This window comes from Achroia grisella, unplaced genomic scaffold (genome assembly GCF_030625045.1).
Source record: "Achroia grisella isolate CSIRO2021 unplaced genomic scaffold, CSIRO_AGI_Agris_v1 utg308, whole genome shotgun sequence".
In the NCBI taxonomy this organism is placed as follows: domain Eukaryota; kingdom Metazoa; phylum Arthropoda; class Insecta; order Lepidoptera; family Pyralidae; genus Achroia; species Achroia grisella.
The window spans coordinates 207,676-232,429 of NW_026712791.1; the positions used below are offsets into that span (position 1 = coordinate 207,676).

The 24,754-nt window shown below is 29.3% G+C and overlaps 1 protein-coding gene across 2 annotated transcripts; it reads right to left on the reverse strand.

Moving 5' to 3' along the window:
• Positions 1-43: 43 nt before the first annotated feature.
• LOC131843425 (uncharacterized) lies at positions 44-18,146 on the reverse strand. Of its 2 annotated transcripts, XM_059192068.1 has the most exons (5): positions 17,959-18,146; positions 2,778-2,829; positions 2,015-2,191; positions 1,582-1,837; positions 44-436 (listed from the first exon to the last, which is right to left on the reverse strand). In XM_059192068.1, exons 1-5 carry the CDS (start codon positions 18,011-18,013, stop codon positions 245-247), a joined length of 732 nt encoding a protein of 243 aa, XP_059048051.1. In that variant the 5' UTR covers positions 18,014-18,146; the 3' UTR covers positions 44-244. The 2 variants fall into 2 exon arrangements, with proteins under 2 accessions (XP_059048051.1, XP_059048049.1); XM_059192066.1 differs by lacking the exon at positions 2,015-2,191 and having other exon boundaries at positions 45-436; positions 2,625-2,829; positions 17,959-18,144.
• Between the last annotated feature and the right edge of the window lie 6,608 nt (positions 18,147-24,754).

Genomic DNA, 24,754 nt, shown 5'->3' on the forward strand with positions numbered 1-24,754 from the left:
GAAAAAGGTAAACTGCAAATTAAATATTGACATCACAATATAGTAATTTAGTTTATTAAAAACTTTACAAAATCGCCGACGACGATATAATACTAGAGGAATATTTGAATTATATATATTTATTAAACACTTAAGACTAGTTACAACTAATTCAGTGACGACGTATAAACTCCATTAGAAATTTTGAGATCTCCATTACGATTGTACCAGATTTTTTTAGGAGCTTCAAACTTACGTTCAGTGTCTAGCTTTTGACTCTGTAAGTAGTTACTTTGCCGTTATTGTTAACAGTAGTCTCCGCACCCCTGTCCTTGAATTCTTTGCCGTTAACGTTAGATGATACGGAATAAGCATGGGAGGACATGCTCACGAAATTACTTCCTGGTTTTTGTTCTGTGTCTGCGAAACGGCTCATAACGTCCACGTTCGGCATTTGCTGAAAAGAATATTTTAAATTATAAAATATTGTTATGAACTGTCTATTTCATCATCTGAAGTAATAATTGGGCACAAACAAAATAAAATAATGTCTTAGTTCTATTATGGTAGAAACATTTTTAGCATAAAGTATAGGTACAGTCATATCAATGATTTGAAGTAAGACTTTACATGACGAAAGTGAAGTTATATTTCCAATAACAAAAAGGAAAAGCAAACCAGAAGAACAGCGAGATTCAAAACGAAAAAGTGTTTATTGGTATTGCCTTTCTCCATCTATGGTTAAAACTATGAGGATAATTAGCTGCTATAAGTTACTTTACTCAAAGTTCTTGTCGATATATTATGGCGCGATATTGCTGTGTCGGTATCATTCAATAGGGCAGAATGTCTATACTCTTATCAACTTGTTAGTAGTATATTTTATATACATGTAATTCTAACATTTATTATTCAGTTTACAAGTAAGGAATGTTATCAACTAAGGTGATGCATGCATCGACAAAAATACTAGTAATACACGTATGCTTATTACAAGGTTTGCAACAAAGATGCGGCTCGCGTTTAGTCACGTTCTTTTATTTCCACATAATCACACTGCTATGACTATAAAATATAGTACTATACTGCAAAACAAAAATATGAATAAGGGAAAACATTTAGTCTAACCTGAGCCTTATTCAATCAAAACTTAAATTTATATCAGACCTTACATAGTTGCGAAACAGTTTTGAACTCTCATTTTGAGTAAACTCTTAAATTGAAAAACTTATAAAACAGTTTCTGTTTATTTTGGAAACAGGATGTATTCGGTTTTTGGAAATAGTATTCAGTTTGATTAAAGAAACTAATTTTACTTATTATGAGTATTATAGAATAAATATTACGTAGTAATTAGGTACTAATAGTTTTTATGAGTACTGTTTAAACTATGACATTATGACAATTAGATTAGGCAGAAAAAATATATGATTAGAGGCAGATATCTCAGTCCTCAGGAATGGCAATGCATGAGTGGCATCGCGGGTATTATGTGATGACGTCATGTCTGTAGTGATGTTCATATATATAGGAGACGGTTACCGTTTGTAATAACTGAAGTCGTCAGTTTGTTAACGAAACCAATTAAAAGAAAATACTAACTGGGTTGGCTGGATTAATCGCAGCGATCTGGTGAGTAAATCCGGGTCCTGCTGCTCCTCCCGCAAAGGCACTATTTCCAAAGTTTGACATGTCGAAATTCGGGAAGGTAGGAAATCCACCGAATCCTGGGAAATTGTTGAAGGGAAACCTGCGCGGGAAATTCGGAATGTAACCAGCGTGATTAGACGTTAAGTCAAAGGCTTTGCTGGCTGCATTCAACGCTAATTTTTGATTTTCAAAATTTGAACGGAATGTCCTGTAAATATATAACATGATAAAAACAAAAAAATCACACATAAAGTTTAATATTGTAGCATCGATGTAAGCCAGAAAAGTAGCCAGAGAGACAGAGGAAGTGCTAATGTACAATTAGAAGTAGTTCATATTTCGGTTAGTAATAAGACCACTCGATTACATAGTGTTATAGTGTTACCTGATAGGTTCTAAATATCCCCACGGTCTTAGTTGAGGAAACGGTAATGGGTGAAAAGGATGCAGCTGTGGTAGGAACGTTTGTGGTACTAGAGGTGGCAACGGTGGAATAACTGGCAGTGGAGGGAAGGGCGATAATGGCTCCAAGTAGTCCGGGAAAAATCTTCGACTAGTAACACTATGAAACACAATATAATTAATTATTATTACTAATAATTGGTTTTCTTTACTGTCATTGGTGTTTCCGATAACCAAGACCTTTAGCTTGTTATCAAAATCCATTATTACAATTTACGTTGGGACTTATAACCTAATATATTGTTCTTCATAGGTTATACAATAATGGATCAACCTCCTAATAATAAATTAATACCACCAATAAAGACCAATACGTGGGCATGCGATTCTTCATACAAAATAATGAATTAATTTAGTTACATACTTTATGTCTAGTATTTATTACAGATAAACTTCACTTGAGAGATTATAATAGGAAGAATCATAGTTATATCTAGATAATATAATGCTGTTAATAACAGTAGACCTTCCACCATCCAAGGTATACCTCCACCGGAAGCACATAGCTTTATATACTCTGTCAGTGAACCTACTCTTGTAGAAGATTCTCGAAGTTCCTAAAGTATTCAGGGAAGAAATCATCTAAGTCCAGAAAATTATTCTGGAATGTGTTTTGGGCGAATGGTATAGGAAATCCTTTATGACCAAAATTAGGCCCGTCCTTTAATCCGTAAGTGCCACCGTACCTATTACCAGCTGAGTCTTGATAAGCATATGCTCCTACTCCTTCTGGTGCACCTGGAAAAAAAGAAAAACATCTTTTATTATTTGACCAAAGTAGTATTACAAACAAATAAAGCTGTCTACGTCGTCGAGCTAGTACATCTGCCTCACCTACATATATGAAGCGAATACCGACCAAAAACATAGTTTGTTCTTTAGATATATTGTTTGGGTGATTTTTATGTATATTATGAATATATTTAAAATATAATTGTATCTAAGTACCCATAACAGAAGCTCTGCTTAGCTTGGCATTAAATGGCGCTGTGTAAACTGTTCAGGAATATTACTTTTTATTATATATGTGACTCCGAAAATATTTTTTTTTTTTCATAACTTCATTCTCGTTTGCATTACTAAAATCAATTGATTTTAGTTGTAAAATTTAATTCTTTTGAAATTCAACCGATATACCGTATGCCCAACTGTATTATATTATAAATGTAGTTAGCCCAATCGCTTTTATTAGGCTAATTATACTCGAAGTTACTAGATCTTAAGCATTACAAGTTTTTTTTTTTAACTAAAACTTATGTTTTAGCAAATAAGACTTTTTTTAACGTTTCTTTGGATTCGAAGACAAAAAAAAACAAATATGCTGTTTTCATACTCTCAGATACCCCTATCTATCGGATAGAGTTCGTAGGTACCTAATTATATCTTTTTTGTAAGTGATGTTTTGCATTATCAGTCATTGAAAAATTATTGGTAGGTACTTATTATTATTCAAGAGCTGTAATAACAAGCCAATTAATAAAATACGTCAATAGTACAACAATAGTTGAGCAAACGAACTCTTTGTTATAACAAAATACTTGCTAACAGCCATGACTCACGTGTCTCGATTTTGTATGAAAAATATCATCAACCAATTAAGATTGTGGGCAAATGTAACCGTGATACATTTAATGTTCATCCATTAGACGGTGGTGAATAAAAACATTAGCACTCGAGTGTAATTTGTGGACGGAAAATCCCGAATAGATATTGCAATGACGACGAATAAACGCGAACGACGACGAAAAAATGACGCGAAGTAACTAAAGTTTAAAAACGAGATAAGGCCAAGATAAATCGAATATATTTAAATGTATATCTATTAGATACATTGGTTGTGGAATAAAAAGTATATATATCCATCACAATTTAAATGTAGTGTTGTTGCTAAGTAACAGTTATGTTTTACGTGCAACTGTGAAGAAGTCAAGAATTAATTGTTTTTACTACTACGTACTTATATATCCACGAATAATATCTCCATCAATAACAACTGCAACGCGGGAAATTTAAACATGTTGAGACTCAGTTCGTAATATTGATATATTCTTTGTCCCATCATCATATTATACGGAAATGTACAAATAAATGAATGAAAATAATTTAATATGCATATGTAATGATGAAATGATTAGGCAATGGAAAATGAAGATTATAAATGGTGACTATTCGTTGCTTTCAGTCTTGAACGGATTTAGAAATTGAAAATATTTATTAAATACTTTATATAAAAATGCAGAAAAAATTACGAGAAAAATTGATTAGAAAATGAAGATTTAAAATGGTAAGTTGTTCAGAAATTGTATTATATTACCGACAAGCGTCTTTATAGTACATCAAACTCTCCGGCATTCAGCAACAGGATGGTGAAGAATTGTTGAGCTGTGGAATTTGGTTACGTAGATAAAAATTGTAGGTTCATTTGCAACTTGGTGTGCGTGTACACCGAGCCTAATGATTTCACGGGAACACATTACAAGACATAGCGTACACACTACTTATTATTAAAATCATCAGTCACGGCTTATTTATTACTTGAACCGGTTTGTGTTCCTGTCCGTGGGAATGTTATATTTATTTACTTTTTGAAATGTATAGGATAGATTTGTTCTTTATACGTGAGTCAAAATTAATATTTGCAGGTCTACTCTGGATTTTCATTCCGATTTAATGACATTGGATTGTACTGTTTCACAGTCAACGCTAGCAATGTTTTTATTCCTTATTTCGTGATCAAGTAAAGAACCAATCGACATTGTTATTTGGTATATTTTTACTTATATTTCAAAGTAACAGTAGAAAAATGAATTGGATTGATATGTATATATGTATTTATTACATTGATAAAATATATTACACATATATAGACAAATGTGCCAGAGTACCCCCAAAAGTGGTAGTATATAAGAATACGTACAAAAATAACACTATAAACTGTAGATCTTCTTAAGAAACATAATAATATACTTACAATATATACGTACGAATTAATAGTTGAAATCGTTGAAGTACTGGTAATCAATAATTATTAGCAAATGTATGTACTATGTAAGCTCCTAGCATCATCTACCAGCGTACATAATGTAGCACTATTTCATTACAATCCAATTAAAATGAGTCATTCCTACACAGCCTAAATGTTGTCAATTTAAATTATTTTCTTTTGAATAATATAAAAACTCTATTCATTACTAGCTAATAATAAATTTATAATAAAAATATATAAAAAAAAATTAAAATTTAACAATATCTCATATTCCATTGGAAATTATAATAAATTTGAAGAACGCAACTTTGTCTTATAAATCAACTCTGAATTCGCTAATAAATCTAATATTTTGTTTTAAAATACATTTCTCTCATCAATATGTATTTTATTTAACCGACACGAATATTTGGATATAATTATGATACAATGTTGACACGATTATTTATAATGCTACAAAAAAAATGTAAATGTGTTTTTTTGCTTTTGTTATTATGAAGCTGCATCGAAAACCCAGCGAAAATATTCAACTATTCGTGTTGTCTAACTTGTGGCAGAGTATGGTAATAGGTAGTAGTGTTCACAGAGTAATTACTTCTCTTACGAGGAATTATACCAAATTTAATCTACGTAACAAAAAAAAGATAGTGTTAAAAATGTAAAGCTTGCACAGTTTTACACAAAAATATTTTGAATCGCATAATATGACAAAACTACAAAAAATAAGAAATTGCTAAAAATGTTAGGGAAAAAAATTGGTGTCGTAATATAATAAAAAAAAATCTATTTTGTACCTAGTGACGCAAGCCTAGTAGTGATGGTAAAGTAGAGAACAGTAATGTTATACTACATTACTCCAAGCTATATTCTGTGGAACAAACGATTATATTGATATTATACCTATCTATTGACATCTATAGATAACTACGAAATTTTATTATCTGTAAACAAAATTAAGTATAATTTCTTTGCTACGAATTTAATCCATCCATCATCATCCAGGTTTTAAAATCAGTAAAGTTTTACTGAGATTAGAAACAACCAATTATTTGCTACATTTAAAAACGGAATCATTATTCCACTAAACAAAATCACAATTTCAATTAAGGCCAGTTAGATTTACTACGCATTTTAGATAGGTGCCGTAACTATCGCCTTTTCTTGTTTTAACCACAATTTAATTTTCTACGGCTTCTCTATTATTCCCCCAACATATTTATGTGCATTTCCTATAAACACAATAAATTAACATCTAAACGTTCCATTCTTTTACAATATATTACTGCGGATAGTGAAAGCGTGAGGACATAATAAGAATTTATGTAATTTATGATTGTGCTGATTTAAAAATATAAGTAATATAAATATTAAATTGATAATTTATTCAATAGGAATGTATAAATTTTGTGTCTAACCTCGAAGTTCGGCTAGGAAATAAGTTTTTACCTATTTAATAAGTTGAAGTATTTACAATTTCTTTTTATATTTATTTCTTGAATATTTAATATTCATTATGTTAATTAATATTTATTTACTGACCTGGTCGTCTGATCAGCAAAGCACCACTTATTGTACTGAAAAATTTTACAGGCCTCTCGGTTAGCACACCTGTGACTAATAAAGTATTGAACCAAACAAATTGTTGCGCAATAAAATTGGACTATAAGGTTTCGTATCTAGAATTAACGATGACATAAAAGGCAGGACGAATGAATTCAACGGAAGTCTCCGTTTGTTTATTTTTAAGAATTACTAATTTATTTCATTCGTAGATTACAGGTAAAATAATCATATATCAATTAAGAATCCAATATTTTTCCAAATAATTTGTTTGGTATTGGTGAAAACTTATGGTCCATATTTGGAATGGGTCTCGTATTTGCCCTAAAAACTTATTATATTGGGAATGGGTCTCTTGTCATGAGAGGTGTTCTTAATGAAATATTGTAGTGGTTGTTGTTAATGTACTTTTTTCACGCAATCGGGTCCTAATTCATCTTTGAAAAGAAATGCTATAACAATTATTCTTACTCTCTCATTAATCAGCAATTAAATCTAGAAATAAGAACTCAATATTTTTTTATTGTTGTGGTCATGCCTAGTGTAGAATTCACCATGACGTCATCAACGTAACACTGCTTCTGACAATCCTAACTGGGACAATACCAACCTGAAGACATATCATTATTTTTATTTACAAAATTATTTACTGTTTTCTTAACGCTAAGAATAGACAAAATAGAAACATTTAGATAATGTAAATTAAGTTCGAGTCTAGAATTAAGTTAAGCGATAACGGTACCTTTGTTTTATCCACAATACAAATGAAACTGGATTACCCACCGGATGCTGTGTGTTGAACAGATTTAATCTTGAAACGATATAATTTAAAACGTATGTATTGAACGCAAAAAACGTCATTTGCAATCTGAATCTTGGGAACGGCGATAAAGTAGTAATATAATAGTGAAAAAATTATATAAGTTAGGGTCATCAATGTAAAACTCATAAAATGGTGGCAAAAAAGCAGGTTCTAAATTTGACTTTTATTGCATTAAAGGAATTTTCTCATTCTGTCATGGTTTATGATTCCATGTATAAATAGCACAAATTACTGGCAGTAAAAAAAAAGTAAGAACTACTTATTATTGGTTTAGTATTTGGAGATAACAAATACTTTGAATTTATTTTAAAAGTATTATTTGGCAAGAGAAAGTTTGTGTTTAAATTTAATTTAAAATTCACGATTATACAAATTATATTGGTTTTGTATATTAACATGCAAATAACTAAATTTATTATGTTTTAGTGAAGAACAAAATAAATTGTATATGAATCGGAATTAAAAATAAAAATAATATAATTAAATAATACAAACTATGACATCTGTAGTAAGCCCTAATATTGAAGTCAATGAACGCAACCGTGTAAGTGACCGAAAGCTTATGTAATAGAAATCTAAATATAATGTAGGCGAGTTAAACAGCTATATATTCAGCTATTATATTACAATTTTGTAATAAGTTACATTTATTTATAGATATAATAAACATACTTGAACATATTGACGACTTCAGTGGTCAAGCGGGTTCGATTCTTCGCACGGTACAAATATTTGCATTCATGAGTGTAATTTTATATCGGTCTGGGTGTTTTCTATGTATATTACGCATGTATTTACAAAAAATGTATCAATGTATATATATCGGTTGTCTAATATCCATAACATAAGCTCTGCTTACCTTAGGACTAAATGGCGCAGTGCGAATTGTCCTGAGATATTATTATTATTATACTACATATGTACTAATGCGTGTGTTATATTAAGTATATCAAATAAGTTAGTGAATATGGGACTAATAAAGAGAGTTAAGTCTAGATAATATTTGAAATTTTTTTGAATAATAAATTAATATTAAATAAACAATATTAGGTAAATAATATTTAGAAATACATGTACAAATTAAAAAGATATTAGATAGATAAGATATTTTAGCCTGGCGGCTGAAATAAGAGAATAAGACTTACTTTGACTTGACAGGCAACTTGCTTTGTAAGCTGTCTTTTGGTTGAATGATGCAGATTAGGTAGTGAAATTACTGGATTCTTATCCAGTAATTTCACCTTAGTCTGCTGGAATGGCATCGCGAATATCATACGATATCGTGATGCCGTAGTGTCATACAGGTCTATTTTTTTTTATTGGGTTGTTTGGGCTATTGTCAGATGTTTGTAGCACCACTGCGACCTACATAGATCTATTGTGCTCGCCCTTTTTCAAAGTTCGCTACCTAGACCCGTCAGGGACAAGAATACAGGTCTAACTTTAGACCATAAACGAATCACTGTTTAGAGATAAACTTCTTCTGTAATAAGGAATACTTTGGTCAATGGTTTATTACTAGTGCTAAACCAGGTTTATCTTTTTCTAATAAGATAAATAGTGTTCATGAATATAGGCAACGGTTATCGTTTACCTTCAGATGGGCCGTCAGCTTGTTTGCCATTTCAATTAAAAAAAGTCATATCTTCAACTTCAATAGATAATAGTAAAAATATTCATATAACTAATAGTTATTAGTAGCTACTTACTTTATACTTATGACTAGGTAATTACTTATTTTAAAATAATTTCTACAGTAAGGTAATGTAATAAGGATATTCCGTCATGTTTCAATGATAAAGCTGTATCATTAATTTTTAAATAAAAATTGTTAAGCTGAATTTACATGATTTTTTTGTCTTTTAGTTGAAATAAGTGTTTCCCCTTATTGTATTTATACAAGTGTGCTTTCACAAATTATTTATGAGTCTTTTCTTTAATTGTATAATGTAAATAAAGTATATTCCGTCTTATATATGTCACCGTCAAATTATATGTACCTACATGTATGACTGAAACAAAGTAATTAGATATATATATATATGACATTATCAAGAACATTTACATCATGTCGATGAAGTCAGGTATGATAAAAGCTTATAAGGTATAATGCCTTATAGGCAATTACAGTATTAGTTATATTTTTTTCTATAATAAAATGCCCATACAACTCCCAACAGATCAAGTAGGCAAATCGACTATAATGATAAATTGCTATCGTTGTTGGATTGATGCTTATGTTTGTATGTGAATGATTACCTCATAACAATTTAGAAAACATATAAAACTATGTTAATTGATATCGATTTGGGCCCGGGGGTTTTTATAAAGGTATATATGGATACATATTTAGAAAAACCCTTCGTCGAGATTTTAACATACCTACAATTGAAATGAAACATCACATTTCAATTGTAGGTATGTTAAAATCTTATTTTGATTTAGATTTGATTTACACAGTAATGTTAATGATATGCCTTATTACTGCGACATATGTGAGAGGCACGGGGAGGGGGGGGGGGAGAAGGGGCCTCAGAATTTGTTAATTATAGGAATAGTAGGCATATTTCTGGCAATGTACCATATAAAATAGATTTCAACACGGTCCCACCTGGAAACCTGCCTGCGCTAACGTTTTACGCTGGCGAGCCACCAGTGGAGGATGATCTAATGAGCATGAAGTCAGATCAGTTAGCCCATCTTAATAAATGGCAATTAACTACGATGGTTTTCAGAGTGGGCCGCGTGGAGGTCAACCTGACATGGTACATTGCTAACAATGGGGTTATTAGTCCATATTAGTGACAATCCCCTTCCTCCCAATAATCGGAGTTAATTCCACATGAATTTGCCATGACAAGCTAGCTCACCGACTTTATGCTCATCTTGTCATTCTCTACCGATGCCCCGCCAGCGTATTCCGTTAGCGCAGCACTTTTCCATTATCATGCATTAATAAAATGGTACTTACTAGTATGTGAATTGCTATTAGCTACTACATAGAAATTAAGTCGACGTCCATGTCTAAAGAAATTGCTGAATAATGGAAATATTGAATCGAAGCTATTAATGTAACATTAACTAATTTTATAATAACTAAGAAAAAGACCGAAGCGTATTCTTACAAATTGTCATTTTTTGTATTTATTTTAATGATCAAATATGAATTCTACTGTCATTATTATAAATCATATTGTATAAAATAATAAAAATTCTTGAAAACCGTAATGAAAGGTGTAATTTGTAACAACATTAACGCAATCTCAGAATGTAGTGTAATATAGGTATCATATATCAAATTTCGAATTGTAAAACTGGGTTTTGTATTTATTATTATTTCCTATATTAAAAATATATAAATAAAAAAGAATTTAGAATAATTTAATATACTTAAGTTTTATATTTTTACAACAATTAACAACGGTGCTATAAAATAATAAATAAACTGATATTCGACACACATAGTCACTGGCAGGTATGAGCAATATCAAGTTTTAACGAGGAAATAATAGAGTTAATTTTTAGATAACTCAATAAAATCGTTATTATAATAGGTAATTTAAAATTTTGCATATCAATTTAAATGTCTTTTGAATATTTAAGAAAATTTCTGACAAAAATATTATTGGCGCTGTAGGCAACAAAAATATTCGGAAAACAGGTTAATAGAGATACAAGTTTTTTTCACAGACTTTAATTGTAATTTCAATTGTTTTAAACTCAATTATTATATATTATGAGTAATTTGAATGTAAATAAATTTAACTATAAAAATGAATTTTTTATACAATTCCATTGTAAATTGATGCGAATGTAAATTAGAATAACAAATTAAAAAAAAATCTATGTCAGTGTCTACTACAGACTGTAGTAACATATTTATAATAACAGAAAAATGAAAATGTTTTTGCTTATTTATAAACAAAACACAATACTCCTTATCTCTTTTGGTATATTATAAACTTTCTTCTAAGTCAGTCTAATGGTAGCAGCACACAAATTAGCGCAGCAGTTTAACTGCTCGTTTAAAATTTTATTACACAGCAAATACGACTATCTCTAATTGTCTAAAATAAACGTATAAGCAAGTGTCTATAGATTGGCAATTTTTTTATACTACAATGGTGGCAAAAAAGCATACGACTTATCTGAAGGTAAACGGTTACCGTAGCCTATAGATGTCTGAAACACCAATAAAATATTAAACTAGCTGACCCGCGCAGTATCACACTTACTTGACATTTATCGTTTTATTTCGCTCATTTTACAGAAAATCTTTTTAAGCCTATGTGTTATTCTGATATATAACCTATATTGCTGTAAACTTTTGTCAAAATCCGTTATTCTTTTACGCAACTTAGCACTTAATTGATAGAGTAACAATCATATATCCATCAATACTCGCAAACTTTTGCGTTTATAATATTAGTAAAATTAGTAAGATGTTAGACTAGTAACAATGATTACGAATTATCTACGTGTAACGGACACAAAAATATATACCTAATTCCGAACTTCAGCTATCACGAAAACAGTTGAAAAATTATGATCATGGTATATTATGGATAAACCGTAAGATATGTCAGAGACTGTATACATATTAAAGATGACGTTTATAGCCTAAGGCTATGGAACCATAAGCATTACAATTTTGCGTAGGTTGACATCAATTATCAATCAATTACCTTTGACATAAATATCAATCCTAACAACTCCAAAAACCATTAATAATGATAATAAAAAACTTCGGTATAACAGTACCTAACAAGATACTATTGGGATGATAGGAGACAAAACCAGACATGAGAGCATTGTTTTTTTGAGAATAAAATTCTATAAAACGAGATTTGAATGTTTGATTGGCAATGTTTGTTTGATGATGCTACCGTTAAATATACGAATATATTTGTTTTAACTATGACTCTAAACCAGTCTGGTGTCTCAAGTAGATACAGAGATTTCAAATAATAAAAGATACCTTTATGTAAGTGAATACTAAGTAGAGAGGGAAAACCAGTGTTTTCATTTAATCCTTTAAGGAAAAAAAATACTTAACATATATTTTAATATTTTAAAATATATATCATGTTTTAACTGGTTTTTTTAAATACAATTAAGAACTATAACATATCCTTCAGATGTACTATAAGGTTATGGTTTGATAATTCCTTTAATTTTGTTATTCTGACTTTTTTCTTTAAAGTCTGCTAAAACAGCCGATCCTTCAGATAGTGCGGCTAATACAAATTGGTCACTGGAGAAGTGATGTAGTTATTAGTTTTAGGGTACAATGAGTGTCAATGAGTTGGCATATGTTTTTAGTTTGTACGAAAGTCCCTAAAAATCAATGAAATAAAAAAAAATTAAAGAATATTTTGATATTGCTTACGTTTGTAGAAATGAAACTTGTACTTATTTAATTATCAAGTTTGTATTCTTTTATTCTATTAGTTTATACTTGAGGTATAACAATTTATATTTATTGTGGAATATTTTCTTAATATTAATCACTTGTCACAATGACTCAAGCGGTGACATATTTACAATTTTCAATAATTACATATTAATCGGTTCGAAAATTATAAATTAATAGTTTCAAAATTTAAACGATATGTAAATATAAATATAATATATTTATTGATTTAGACATTCTGTAGGTGTATTTTAATACAACCTAAACCATGACTAATATATACACTCGTTTACCGTTTACAATTTACCACGTGTTAAGTTACAGTCGTTGACTACTCACAAATACGATTGCTTTTGAAATACGGATACAACGATCATGGTATTCATAGCTCATCATGAGCATCTCATATAATAGACCTATTTGAACACAAACCATTCGATAGAACAGCAGCTGAGAAATATGCTAGTGATTGTAACCGATATGTGCTGTATAACTATGACAAACCGATATTTGTTAAACACTTCCCACACAGGCAGTCCTTATTTTTATTTTATTATTAAATACTAGGCACCTGTCCAGGTTCACACTAGTCTACATGTATTATACATATAAACCTACCACTTAAATCACTCTACCTATTGCTAAAAACAGAATTAATATCCGTTGTGTAGTTGAAAAGATCCTTAAGAATCTTACGACATTTTGATATTGCTCCGTTACATAAACTTATTAATCTTATGTCGAACTATATATTTATACAAACATAACTGTGTGTTGTGTGTATTTGGTAACAATGAAAAAATTTAAGATCTCAATTTTTTCAATTTAAAATGTTTCTTTATCGAGACTGGGTAGTTTAGTTATTTATAATGTGGAAAGATTCCATTGGAGACCTCATATTTTTTGTTACTTCTAAAAGGAGATTCTGTATTAGACCGTAATATTTTTTGTTTTATTTTTTTGCAAATCACGAACCGATTTAATTTGATACCATACGGAGTAGCGGATAGCTGAATATATTGAAACTCTATAAAGAAATATATAATAAATATAAAATTATGCTAATTATAAACTTTAGAATTACTCTTTATAAGATTACTAAAATATTTACACAGGGAACAATATTATGACACAGTAATATATAAAACCAATTTTTAAAACTACTGTCGTTATAGAATAATGTACCATAAAAATATTCGATACGACTGTACTTTTTAAACATACATTTCAATGTCATGATTCATCAAGTTCAATTGATAATAAATCATATTACATAACATAGTACAGTATTTTTTACCTTCTAAGGCAATTTAATAAATTTGTTCCAATTTCTCAAATGATTTATGTAGACATACGTATATTTAAATATTCTGTTTTGTTTTTGATACATTTGTATTTCAATATCAGTCTTAAAGACTGTCATGGACCGGCTGTTCACTAACTCGATTGATAAGACATATATGTACGATACATTATGTCGTCTGACATTGAAATGAAAACATGGAATTAAGTTTAAAATTGTATCCCTATGATTACGTACATATATATTATATATATAGTCGTTAGTCTTGACTAATTCTCGTATCGTATTTTTCTAAGATTTATATAATACGAGAAAAAATGAGAAAATATGGTATGTTATATTGGTTTACGGTGTTTGAAAGAATACGAAGAGGTAAAAAATCCATCGTTAGCTTAATATCCTTTACCTTTTAACTGATTAGATACCAGAAAGATCATCGGTCTTAAGAGACAATAACCGTATTGATATATAAAAGGAAATTGAAACTGAAATACCAACCATTAATTACAAAATATTGCTCTGCAATAAAAACCCATAAAATATACACATAGAGGTAAATATCAAAACGAGATCCACTGTACTAAAAACCTCATTAGTCCAAGGGATCAAAAGGTTTATTGACATCGCTATTCGAAACATCAATCGTGATTCAAAAAATCACTGCCTTAAACTTTCGCTCTGTAATAATTCTGTGATAAAAATAAGTAACACCATATATGAAAAACTGTATCAATATAATAATATACACGTGTCAATGGAAACTTTACCATATTACACAGTAAGTGCAACTGTTATGTTACTTTCGTAGATTGATTTTAACAGCTATTCCAAGTGGTATAATTATACATTCATTTCAGAAAGACGCTTTAAAAGTATGTAATTAAATACATATTAGCATACATTTCTTGTTTATCATCATTATTATTTGTAGGTTCATATCACTTCTGTATAATTGAACGTCCATAATCGAGGTGTTTTCAAATCAATCATGAGTTCGTGAATAGAATATTTACTCACTGAAACTTATTAGCATTTTTTAATATTATAATTATTATTTTATTTAGTCAGGGTTGCTCACTATTTACTGTTTTTTATTGAAAATAATACTGAGTATTTAAATTATACAATTTTTATTTATGATATGTGAAAAACTTTTATGAATATATTGATTGTTCATTGGTGCTGTTTATAATTATAGCAGTGATTTGTAACTTAACATAATTTAGTTATTTTAATTGTATCTAATAATTTCTTTTTATTGTTTTTTTCTTTTATTCTTAGAATTAACACTGGTATTTTAAGACGCATCATTTCGCACGAATTATCATTATAATATAATCTATTTATTATAATATATTTATAATCAGAAGTTTATTAACGTTTCGATTTATATAAAATATTTAATATGAATAAAAGAATATATCAAGTTAGCTGCATTTATGTTTCTAATCAACCAAAAGCAAACCATTGCTTACAATAAAGGTAAAATATTTATAAATCTATCTGATACGTGAAAGTCGGTGAAAGAAAAGTGTTTCTATGTATTAGTTGTGGTATTAGTAACCCTGAGTCTATATATTAATAATTGTTTTTGGATGATGCGAAGATTGACGTATTGGCACTAATGACAGTATGCAACTAGTTGTGTACTGTGAACTAGGACATTGACCTTCTAGCCTCTTAGAATTTGGTATGGTGTATTAACAATCAAAAAAATATATAATAGAAATTTATAATTAGCCAAGCACTTACATAGTTTGGATTGCTGAATGAGAGATGCAACTCTAAATGCTGTGGGATATTGTTATTGAAAGATTTTTTTTAACTAATATATTATTTACTTTGATTAGATAGATTGTCAGTTTCTGACATTTCTTACAATTAGTATTTAGAGAGAGACCTTTGCTCACATGTTTTCTAATATATGCATTAATTATTAACGTTGTAATTAAAGTTGTAATAGCATTATGTGTTATCTGATAGAAGAATCAGTAGTTTCTAGAATCATTGGTATGTAGAATGAATTTGTAAGAGTTGTACAGAAGATATGACACTCTATTCTCCCTGTTTGTTTTATTTAAGAGATGAAGACGGCAAGATGAATGAATTTATTTAGGTACCTCTATATCTATACGCAAGTATGTTTTAGGTTTGAATAAACCTAATTAATGAAATTTGAATAACAATTGAATTATATAGGAATTCCCTAAACGAAGATGAACCGTGAATTTGTTTAAATCACTGCTATGTAATTATGTTATAATATAATAATGTTATTATAATTGTTTATTAATGAAGTAATTAAATTCGTTATACTTTATCTCCATTATTATTGCCTATAGGGAATGTTTTAATATAATTGTTGAGAATGGTTATTTTATAACTAAATTTTCGCTCTTTGTTATTTTCTATGTGGCTGCTTCTTTGCTTAAAATATTTTATTATATACTAGTTTAAATAATCTTAAGACAATATACTTGCGAGTATACATATATGTTATCCTCTATAACCAACAAGTAACGTAAAACTGATCAAAACCGGAACCGAAAAAAAGAAATTTATTTTAATCCTTTCATAGCATAATACAATGTAGGAAAAATATATATTTTATAAAATAATGTTGCAGTTTAATGCAAATAGCATCTACTGAGCTTTTCCTCGTATTTTTAATTAGTTAATTTTCGGTGGAACTACCAGTTATGTATATGACCAGGCTTGTCTCTTAGTCAGATTTAATTGTTACCTGAATACCTAAATGTTTCTGCATATCAGCTATTTGTTTAAATGTTGCCATAGTTCTGCATAGCAACCTAACGAGATTTTTTTAGATTTGCACTTCTGCATGGGCTAGCCAACAATGATGACAAAGGTATCGACCTTTACTCATTGTCACTCGAAAAATCTATTTAATTATTTAATCCATCCTTTGAATTTTTTAAACATTGAATATTTGGAAAAGATGCCCAAATTGAAGCAAGTTAATACTACTGTCTACTCTTTTTGGATGTCGTTGTTTAAATGTCATAACGTACTCTAGACATAACAGTATAATCAGCAGTGCATCGACGATCAATGTACAATAACAATAATGTGCTATTGTCATCTATGATGGTCAAGGACCCCATATTTTGATGCATAAACAATGGACATGTACACCTACGAAATAAATTACTGACAACTAATATATTAAATATGTGGACATCATTTTTTATAAGAAAACTATAACACCATTAATTTGTATTTAAATTATTAAACGAAATTTATACTTTCGAGAAGTTTTACATTTTTTGACATAGTACAATAACAAAGTTATCGAGATTTAGTTATTACAGCTAAATTTATAGTAGATACTTGTGATTTATCTTATTTATGATATATATACTATATTATACATGTCATTATATATTATGTTTACTATAATATATTCTACGTTATCGGTTGAGTTTGGCTTTAGATCTATAAGTTGTTACTATATTTATCCTATATATTTAGTTACTTTAAGAAATGTTATTATAAAATGTATATGTATATGCTGAGCCAAAAGAACTGACTAATGAAATACACACGTAAAATTCTATTTTTTAAATGTTCATCTAGGTATATAACGGGATTCATCCTTGGATGGAAAAGAAGAGATTTTATCTCATAGTCATTTATAATAAAATTTATAATTCAGGATAGATGTTCAGATTGAAATAAATGAAGGATATATTCATTATGACACGTAAATAAATTATTAAAGCTAACTTAAATATAATCTAAGTAATATTAATGTTACTCACCGTAACTCCATGCCATTTGCAAACATACAGCACTGATAAATAAAAAACTTCTCATGTTGCCGACACTTTATTTACACTTGAAGCCACAAATAGTGATCGGACCTGTTTCCTTATTACCTGTAATTATAATATAATACACGTGTATATCCGTCGAAGGATCGCAGTATAGTGTAGGCCAACTAACGCGCACACTGTTAATGTACTCTCACTTCTTATCACATTAGACTATATTACTCTTGCACATAAAAAACATATCTTAGACCTTATGGCCTTGCAACAAAGACTAATATAATAAAGTGTTTTGTTATTTCTAGTTCTCGTTCCTCACTATGTACAAAGATGCGTTATGGTACAGGTGCAATGGAATCAGGATCCGGGTGCAATGTCACTGATTGCAACATAGACTTAACTTATTATTATACTGTAATGTAACTAATTAATTTATACTATTATTATAAACAGAAAGTATGGATTTTGTTACGAGATTTTAAAGTTAGACAGTAAACTCCACTGCACCGACTTGACAAATTCTTTCACTGTATAAGAGGTATCTTATTCCAGATAAAGACGCTATGTCTCCACATATATAAAATATACAAAGTTATAAGTAGTATTCGCAGTACTAATAAACCGGCTGAAGCGGGTTTATTAGTACTGCGAATGTCCGCCTGTCTGTCTGTTTGAAAACAGACAAAGTCGCGTGAAGCAGCTAGTATTATCGACAGTGCAATTATTGTAGGAATATCTAATTATTTTAATATTAAGAAATAATTGTTTTCCTATAGTATATATCACATACCTGTCTATTCATGCAAGAACTGAAAGAAAGAACAGTATTTAGTTAAGTAATTTTTGAGTTTATTTTATTATATAAGCAAAAAACATTACATTACCTCTTTGTTTAATTTAATTATTATCATATTATAATTTACTATAGATAGTGCGATCATTGTATTAATATATTTGTAGACAATAGGTCAGTGTTATATCATATCGAATGAAGGTGAAGTTTATCACATAATACGCAATCTACATACACTATTTATCAATATTGTAAATTGTGTTGTTATATTTATACTCGTAAATTGACGGAGATATCATATAAATCAAAACATGTATATTTATTTAATGGCAGTAGGTATGTAAATTAAATAACTGTATATTTTACTAAATAGTAAAATGCAGTATTTCTGCTTTTGATGTCTGTAATGTAGAACCGTGTAAAACCTACATGGTGGGAAAGAGAGGTCTATATTCATATTAAGATGATTATAAATTAAATAAATATATGACAGCATACAAATTACACGTGCATTGTTGCTCTCCTTTTTTTTAATATTACAATTTTATCATTACATTTACAAATTATATGTTGCTAATGCTTGCTTGCATGCCTTTTTATAAAAATGTAAACATTGTGGTATGAATATGCTTACTAAAGCTCGGCACAGCATTATGCGTTATAAATATTACTGTAGCCTTACTTCCGAAGGTCGCGGGTTCGATTCCTCGCAAAGTACAAATAATGATATTATCTATGTATGTTATGTATGTATTAAAAAAAAACAACTACTTGTATCAATTGTCTAGTACCCATAAAACAAAGTCTGCTTAGCTTGGGATTACATAGCGCTGTGTGAATTTTCCAGGTATATCATTATAATTATTATTATAAAAATCTAATATGATAAGTACAAAATTTATTTTCAGATTTCTGCTTTTTATGCTGGTGGAAATATTTAAGTTTCATGAATATTCTATGTAGGTTTTGGTTTGGTATATACTTCACGACCACTCTTAATAATAACTTATATCCAAAGGTTATGGTCTGATAGCACATTGACTTAGATTCCAATGTATGCGGATTCATCAAAAATTGGTATTCATAAGCACGTCTACATATCGATCCGGGTGTTTTACTGGGATAACATTTGTGTTGATATCCGGTATATTATTATTATTATTATTTGTATATTTTGCCATAAATGGACATACCCAGTTGTTTACTAAATATATCAAATAACAGAACAGAACGTGTAACTTTTTGGCTTTAAATGTAGTAAGCAATTAATTAAGCTTTTTCTCTGTTTTGTTTAGTCATCAAACAACATATATTTACCTCATCAAAAATGGTAAATTACCTGTCATTTTGTTAATCGAAAAACTATTAGCCTTATTAATATACAAGTTTTTTCCTACAATAAAAAATATGAACCAATATTCGTTTATATACGATTAATATAATTTTAAAATTTGAATGACGATATAAGAATTTCAGGGAATCATACCATGTTTTATTTATTACAAACTGTGCCCGCTGGTTACACTCGCCTTTTATTTATACTCTATATGTTATTCTTATGTATAAGCTATATTACTGTACAGTTTCATCAAAATCCGTTCAGTAATTTTTGTAACGAAAAGAAACGAAAAGAGTAACAAACATCCATCATTATATTTCGGTTGGATAGTGATAGATATTATATATTTATTTTGATTATTTTTTAATCAAATAAATTAATGAAGTAAGTATATTACAAAATCTAAATGAGTCACGTTTATTGATCATTACAATAAATACATAACTATAATTTACATACAATATGATTAATTTATGAAACATACATACATTGTCAGAACACTCATTCTTAAATACGTGACTTATCAAAATAATTAAAATGTTACATACCGGTAGAAGCGTACATTAAAAATAATAAACCGCTGTTCTTGGATTTTATCATGGCTATACAGAATTACGTGTATTATACTAGAATATTCTTAGTGTTTTTTTTCTAAAGAAAGAGGCTTTAGGAATGCGCACATGAAAAATCTAAATATGCCATCTAAAATGTTTCACAAAGTACAAGTCTCTGTGAATTTAGCTTGTATATTTATATCACATATAAATTAATTTATATAAATTGTCTAGAAAGTGAATTGTGTAATATCAATAAATACATTTATCTCTTTACCGGATCACATCTTTAAATAGAATAAAATTTGATTTAAATAGAATAAATGGTACTCCATTTATTGCTAAAAACTAAGTAATTCGGGAGGTTTAGATGTATAATACCCATGCGAAGCCGAGCGGGTAACTGTTAATAGTAGTTAGTCGTTAATAATATCTCATTATTTTAAATCCTTTGATCAACAGAAAAGCTTTCACTTACCTCCAACTATTTACATACACAATTTACACTGAATACTATAAATGCCAAAATGTGTCCGTTTGTTTTATATGTTTTTTACCCTAAACAAAAGGAACCTAATGGAAATTTAGTGTGATACAAACTGTCTGATAGTATCAGGAGGTTACCTCATATATAAAAAGCAGACTAAGTTACAAGTAAGTCTAGGCAAAGTGACTCTTGTTAGATCTAAGTATAAATACCGATACTGGATGTTTGATTCTACAAACGACTTGCACATTATAATATTGATTTGATATTTAAACAAAAGAAAAACTAATAAGAATTGGATTTTATTTCTCCTTGTAACAATAAGTTACAAGGAGAAATAAATTAAAAACTTAGTTAATAATAATAATAATTTAACTCTTTATTGTGCACAGAAAAATATGTACAAGAGAATGTTCTTTTTTTGTAAAGTTTGTTTAATAAATGCGCTGAACAAAAGGCGGCGTTATCACATAAACCAACTTCATATATGTAATTTTTGAATATTTATTGTATAAAAATAACCTGATAAATAAGATGGACTTGGTACTTTAATCTAAAACATAAGTCACGGCAAGTTTTTTATTCCAATTTATAACACTTACCCAGCAAAGGTACCTACGTCTTTTTTAATTGTCTGCATAATAAGGTTTGATTGATGTGTTCGTGCAAGACCATTGTATTGCATATGATATTCTCAGGACCGGATTCTGTTCTATTCTGACATCATTGTTCGTGGTTTTATGCATATACTTACCTATATATACAAATTATTATGGATGAAGCTAAGTAAAAAAATCTAGTGCCTATATTTTCATTGTTGAATATTTGAATTTTATAATAGTAAAGATTGAGAAATATGTATGTGCTATTACGTACCTGGGTTGATTTTTTTTTGTAACACAGAGGTCAAAAGGATATGCGGCTCACCTGATGGTAAGTGATTACCTTCAATATCGTGTCGGATTGACTTGCCTATTTATTTATTTTGGTATGGTATGGTTTGGTATGGTACCTACCGTAAGTAGGTACTATTTATTTGACATAAAAAATAGAAAACTTTATAAAAAAAACAATTGTCTTGATATACTAAAAGTATGTTTAATACACAAGTAGTTAATTTATTTATATATACATGTATAATTTTCTTTCATAAGCACTAATTTCTCTAATACCTGTGAGATGAATTGATGATGGCATGTCAAGTCATCCATGTTAGTAATATCTAATATTACCTCGTCTTTATAACATATTATCCTAAGTTAAGTGCCAAATATGTTTAATTTGTATGTCCTACTAAGCAAGTTGTTATTTCTATTTATAAGTTATTTTCAGTGTATAAACAGTTTTAGAAGTAAGAATTATTTATGTATTAATACTTTCTTTAAACAAATAGCAAAGTCTACCTTATGGTAAATGCTAACCGTCTCCTATATATATGAACAGCAACACAACAGACATCACGTTTTCATGTGACATCCGCGATACCACACATGTGTTGCCATTCTGGAAGACTAAGATGTCATGCTTTTTATCCGGGAATCAGTGCCGGAATAAGCCAACTTCGAGCCTGTAGCAAACTTTCAAGGAATTCGATTTTGGTTCTAATTTTTGTTTGAAGTTAGTTTTAGTTATGGCCCAGTATCGGGCGATGCTTGCAATTTCATTGTCTAAATGCTTGATGGCATCATAAAGGATGGAGAAGGTAGAAAGAGGCAAGCAGATGACAAGTTTTTACAGTTTTTACCTCGGTTTTTGTACGCCTTTATTTACAATAGCGAACGCATATGTATAAATGCGTTATTGCTAGAATTTTTGTGGAGGCTCTGACGAAATTTAGTGATATGAGACGTAATAGTAGTTTTAACTAGATGGCATTAATCTTTTTATAGAACTGTAATAATAAATTAGAATATATATTATTCCGACCGATTTGAAAGAAATTTCATGGATTCAGCTTTCAAACTTTTATTTAAACCTTGTAGATGCCGCTACATTTACAGGAGCGGCGATAGTCCTCTAGTATCTATGTTTATAAATAAATAATATTTTTTCATCTTGTCTTATTAGAATATTAAAACATAGTTTAATACAATGATGGCTTCATCCATCATATGCATGTAAGGGTGGCGTTTGTAGAAATTAGTTCTCTATAGTTCCTTCTCATCATATTATTGTTTTAATTCTAAAATATTTTTATTTTATGATCAAATATTGCACCTATAAAAATCAAGATACAGGTTTCGAAGATTGTCCATATACACACAAAAAACAGAATTTGCACTTCTTCATACCTAATATAAACGTAGATGATCTTTGTTATCTCTAAATGGCATTAAACAAAGTCGCAGTTCATGCATATATGTTTGTCTGCACTTTTTTTCTAAACTATGCAATTTCACTGGCACATATTTTTCACGCAAGATTTATATGTAAAATACAACTACTAATAATATGACTTACTTTATATTCAGCATTTGAAAATAAAACACTGAAAGTATAAAGCAAAATACATTATGTACCTCTATATAAATGATTAATATCAAGAGATTTATTAAATAAATAGAATATACATATGATTTTGTAGACTGCGTGAAATTACAAGGTAGGCTAGGATATCACCTCAGCTTTCTCGATTGGCAACGCATGTGCGGCATGGCATCACCACAATGACGTCGTGATATTCATAGTTCTGTTAACATAATAAGCGAAGATAATAATAATACGGAAATTATTTACTTCATCCTAAATCATTCTCAAGCATCTTTTAAACTCACCACGCTTGGCGCTTGGCACCCGAATGATTTAAAGTATAATATAAATAAAAATGGAGATAAATATACATAGATAACTAGAAATAAAATACCTGTAGAACTGTCTGAAAATTCCCTAGAGATAGATGAAAATGACAAAACACCTATCACGTAAATTTAAAGGCTCACAATAAGAACACACTTACACGTACTTGGTTTTAGCACGTAAGTGTGGTAAAAAAACCAGCAAAAGCTGTGAACATAAAGCATACAAATAATAATAATATTCTTTATTGCGTCAAATGTGGTAGATAAAATGTCTTGTAAAATACAATATAGATTTTAGATCTACATCCCAATGTAGAATTACATGTTTCGCCTTTACAGCAGGCATGCAACAAATTCACTTACATTTACATTTAAATTGAAGTTATAATAGACTAAAAGTATATCATAAATTCTTTGACTACACAGCAACATTTATCCAAAAGAACTACACCATGAGGTGGGGAATCTATGGACTACTCGTTTCCCATTCTAGTTATATAAAAATACCTTGGTATAGGTTCAATTGATCAAAACTGTTATTATAATAAATACACCCAGACAATTCTCATATCTTATTCGAAACTAAGCAGCAGTTGTACTATGTGTATAATAAACAACTAATAGATATGCTTCAATAGATTTCTTTTTGTAAGTACATACATAGTAAACATAAAAATACACCCAGACCAAGACAAACGTATACTTATGAAATCAATGTTTGTAATCTGCGGAATTTCGAAACCGCGACCATTGGAAGGAAGACCAAAAGGAGGTGGTCATCCAATAATAATGATATTCGTGACGCCTGACCTAATA

Coding starts and splice junctions, on each gene's coding strand:
- LOC131843425 (XM_059192068.1), bottom strand. CDS start 18,013: ATGAGAAGTTTTTTATTTATCAGTGCTGTATGTTTGCAAATGGCATGG. Junction 2,192..2,777: donor CAAGACTCAGCTGGTAATAG/GTACGGTGGCAC, acceptor TGTGTTTCATAG/TGTTACTAGTCGAAGATTTT. Junction 437..1,581: donor CGATTAATCCAGCCAACCCA/GTTAGTATTTTC, acceptor TATTCTTTTCAG/CAAATGCCGAACGTGGACGT.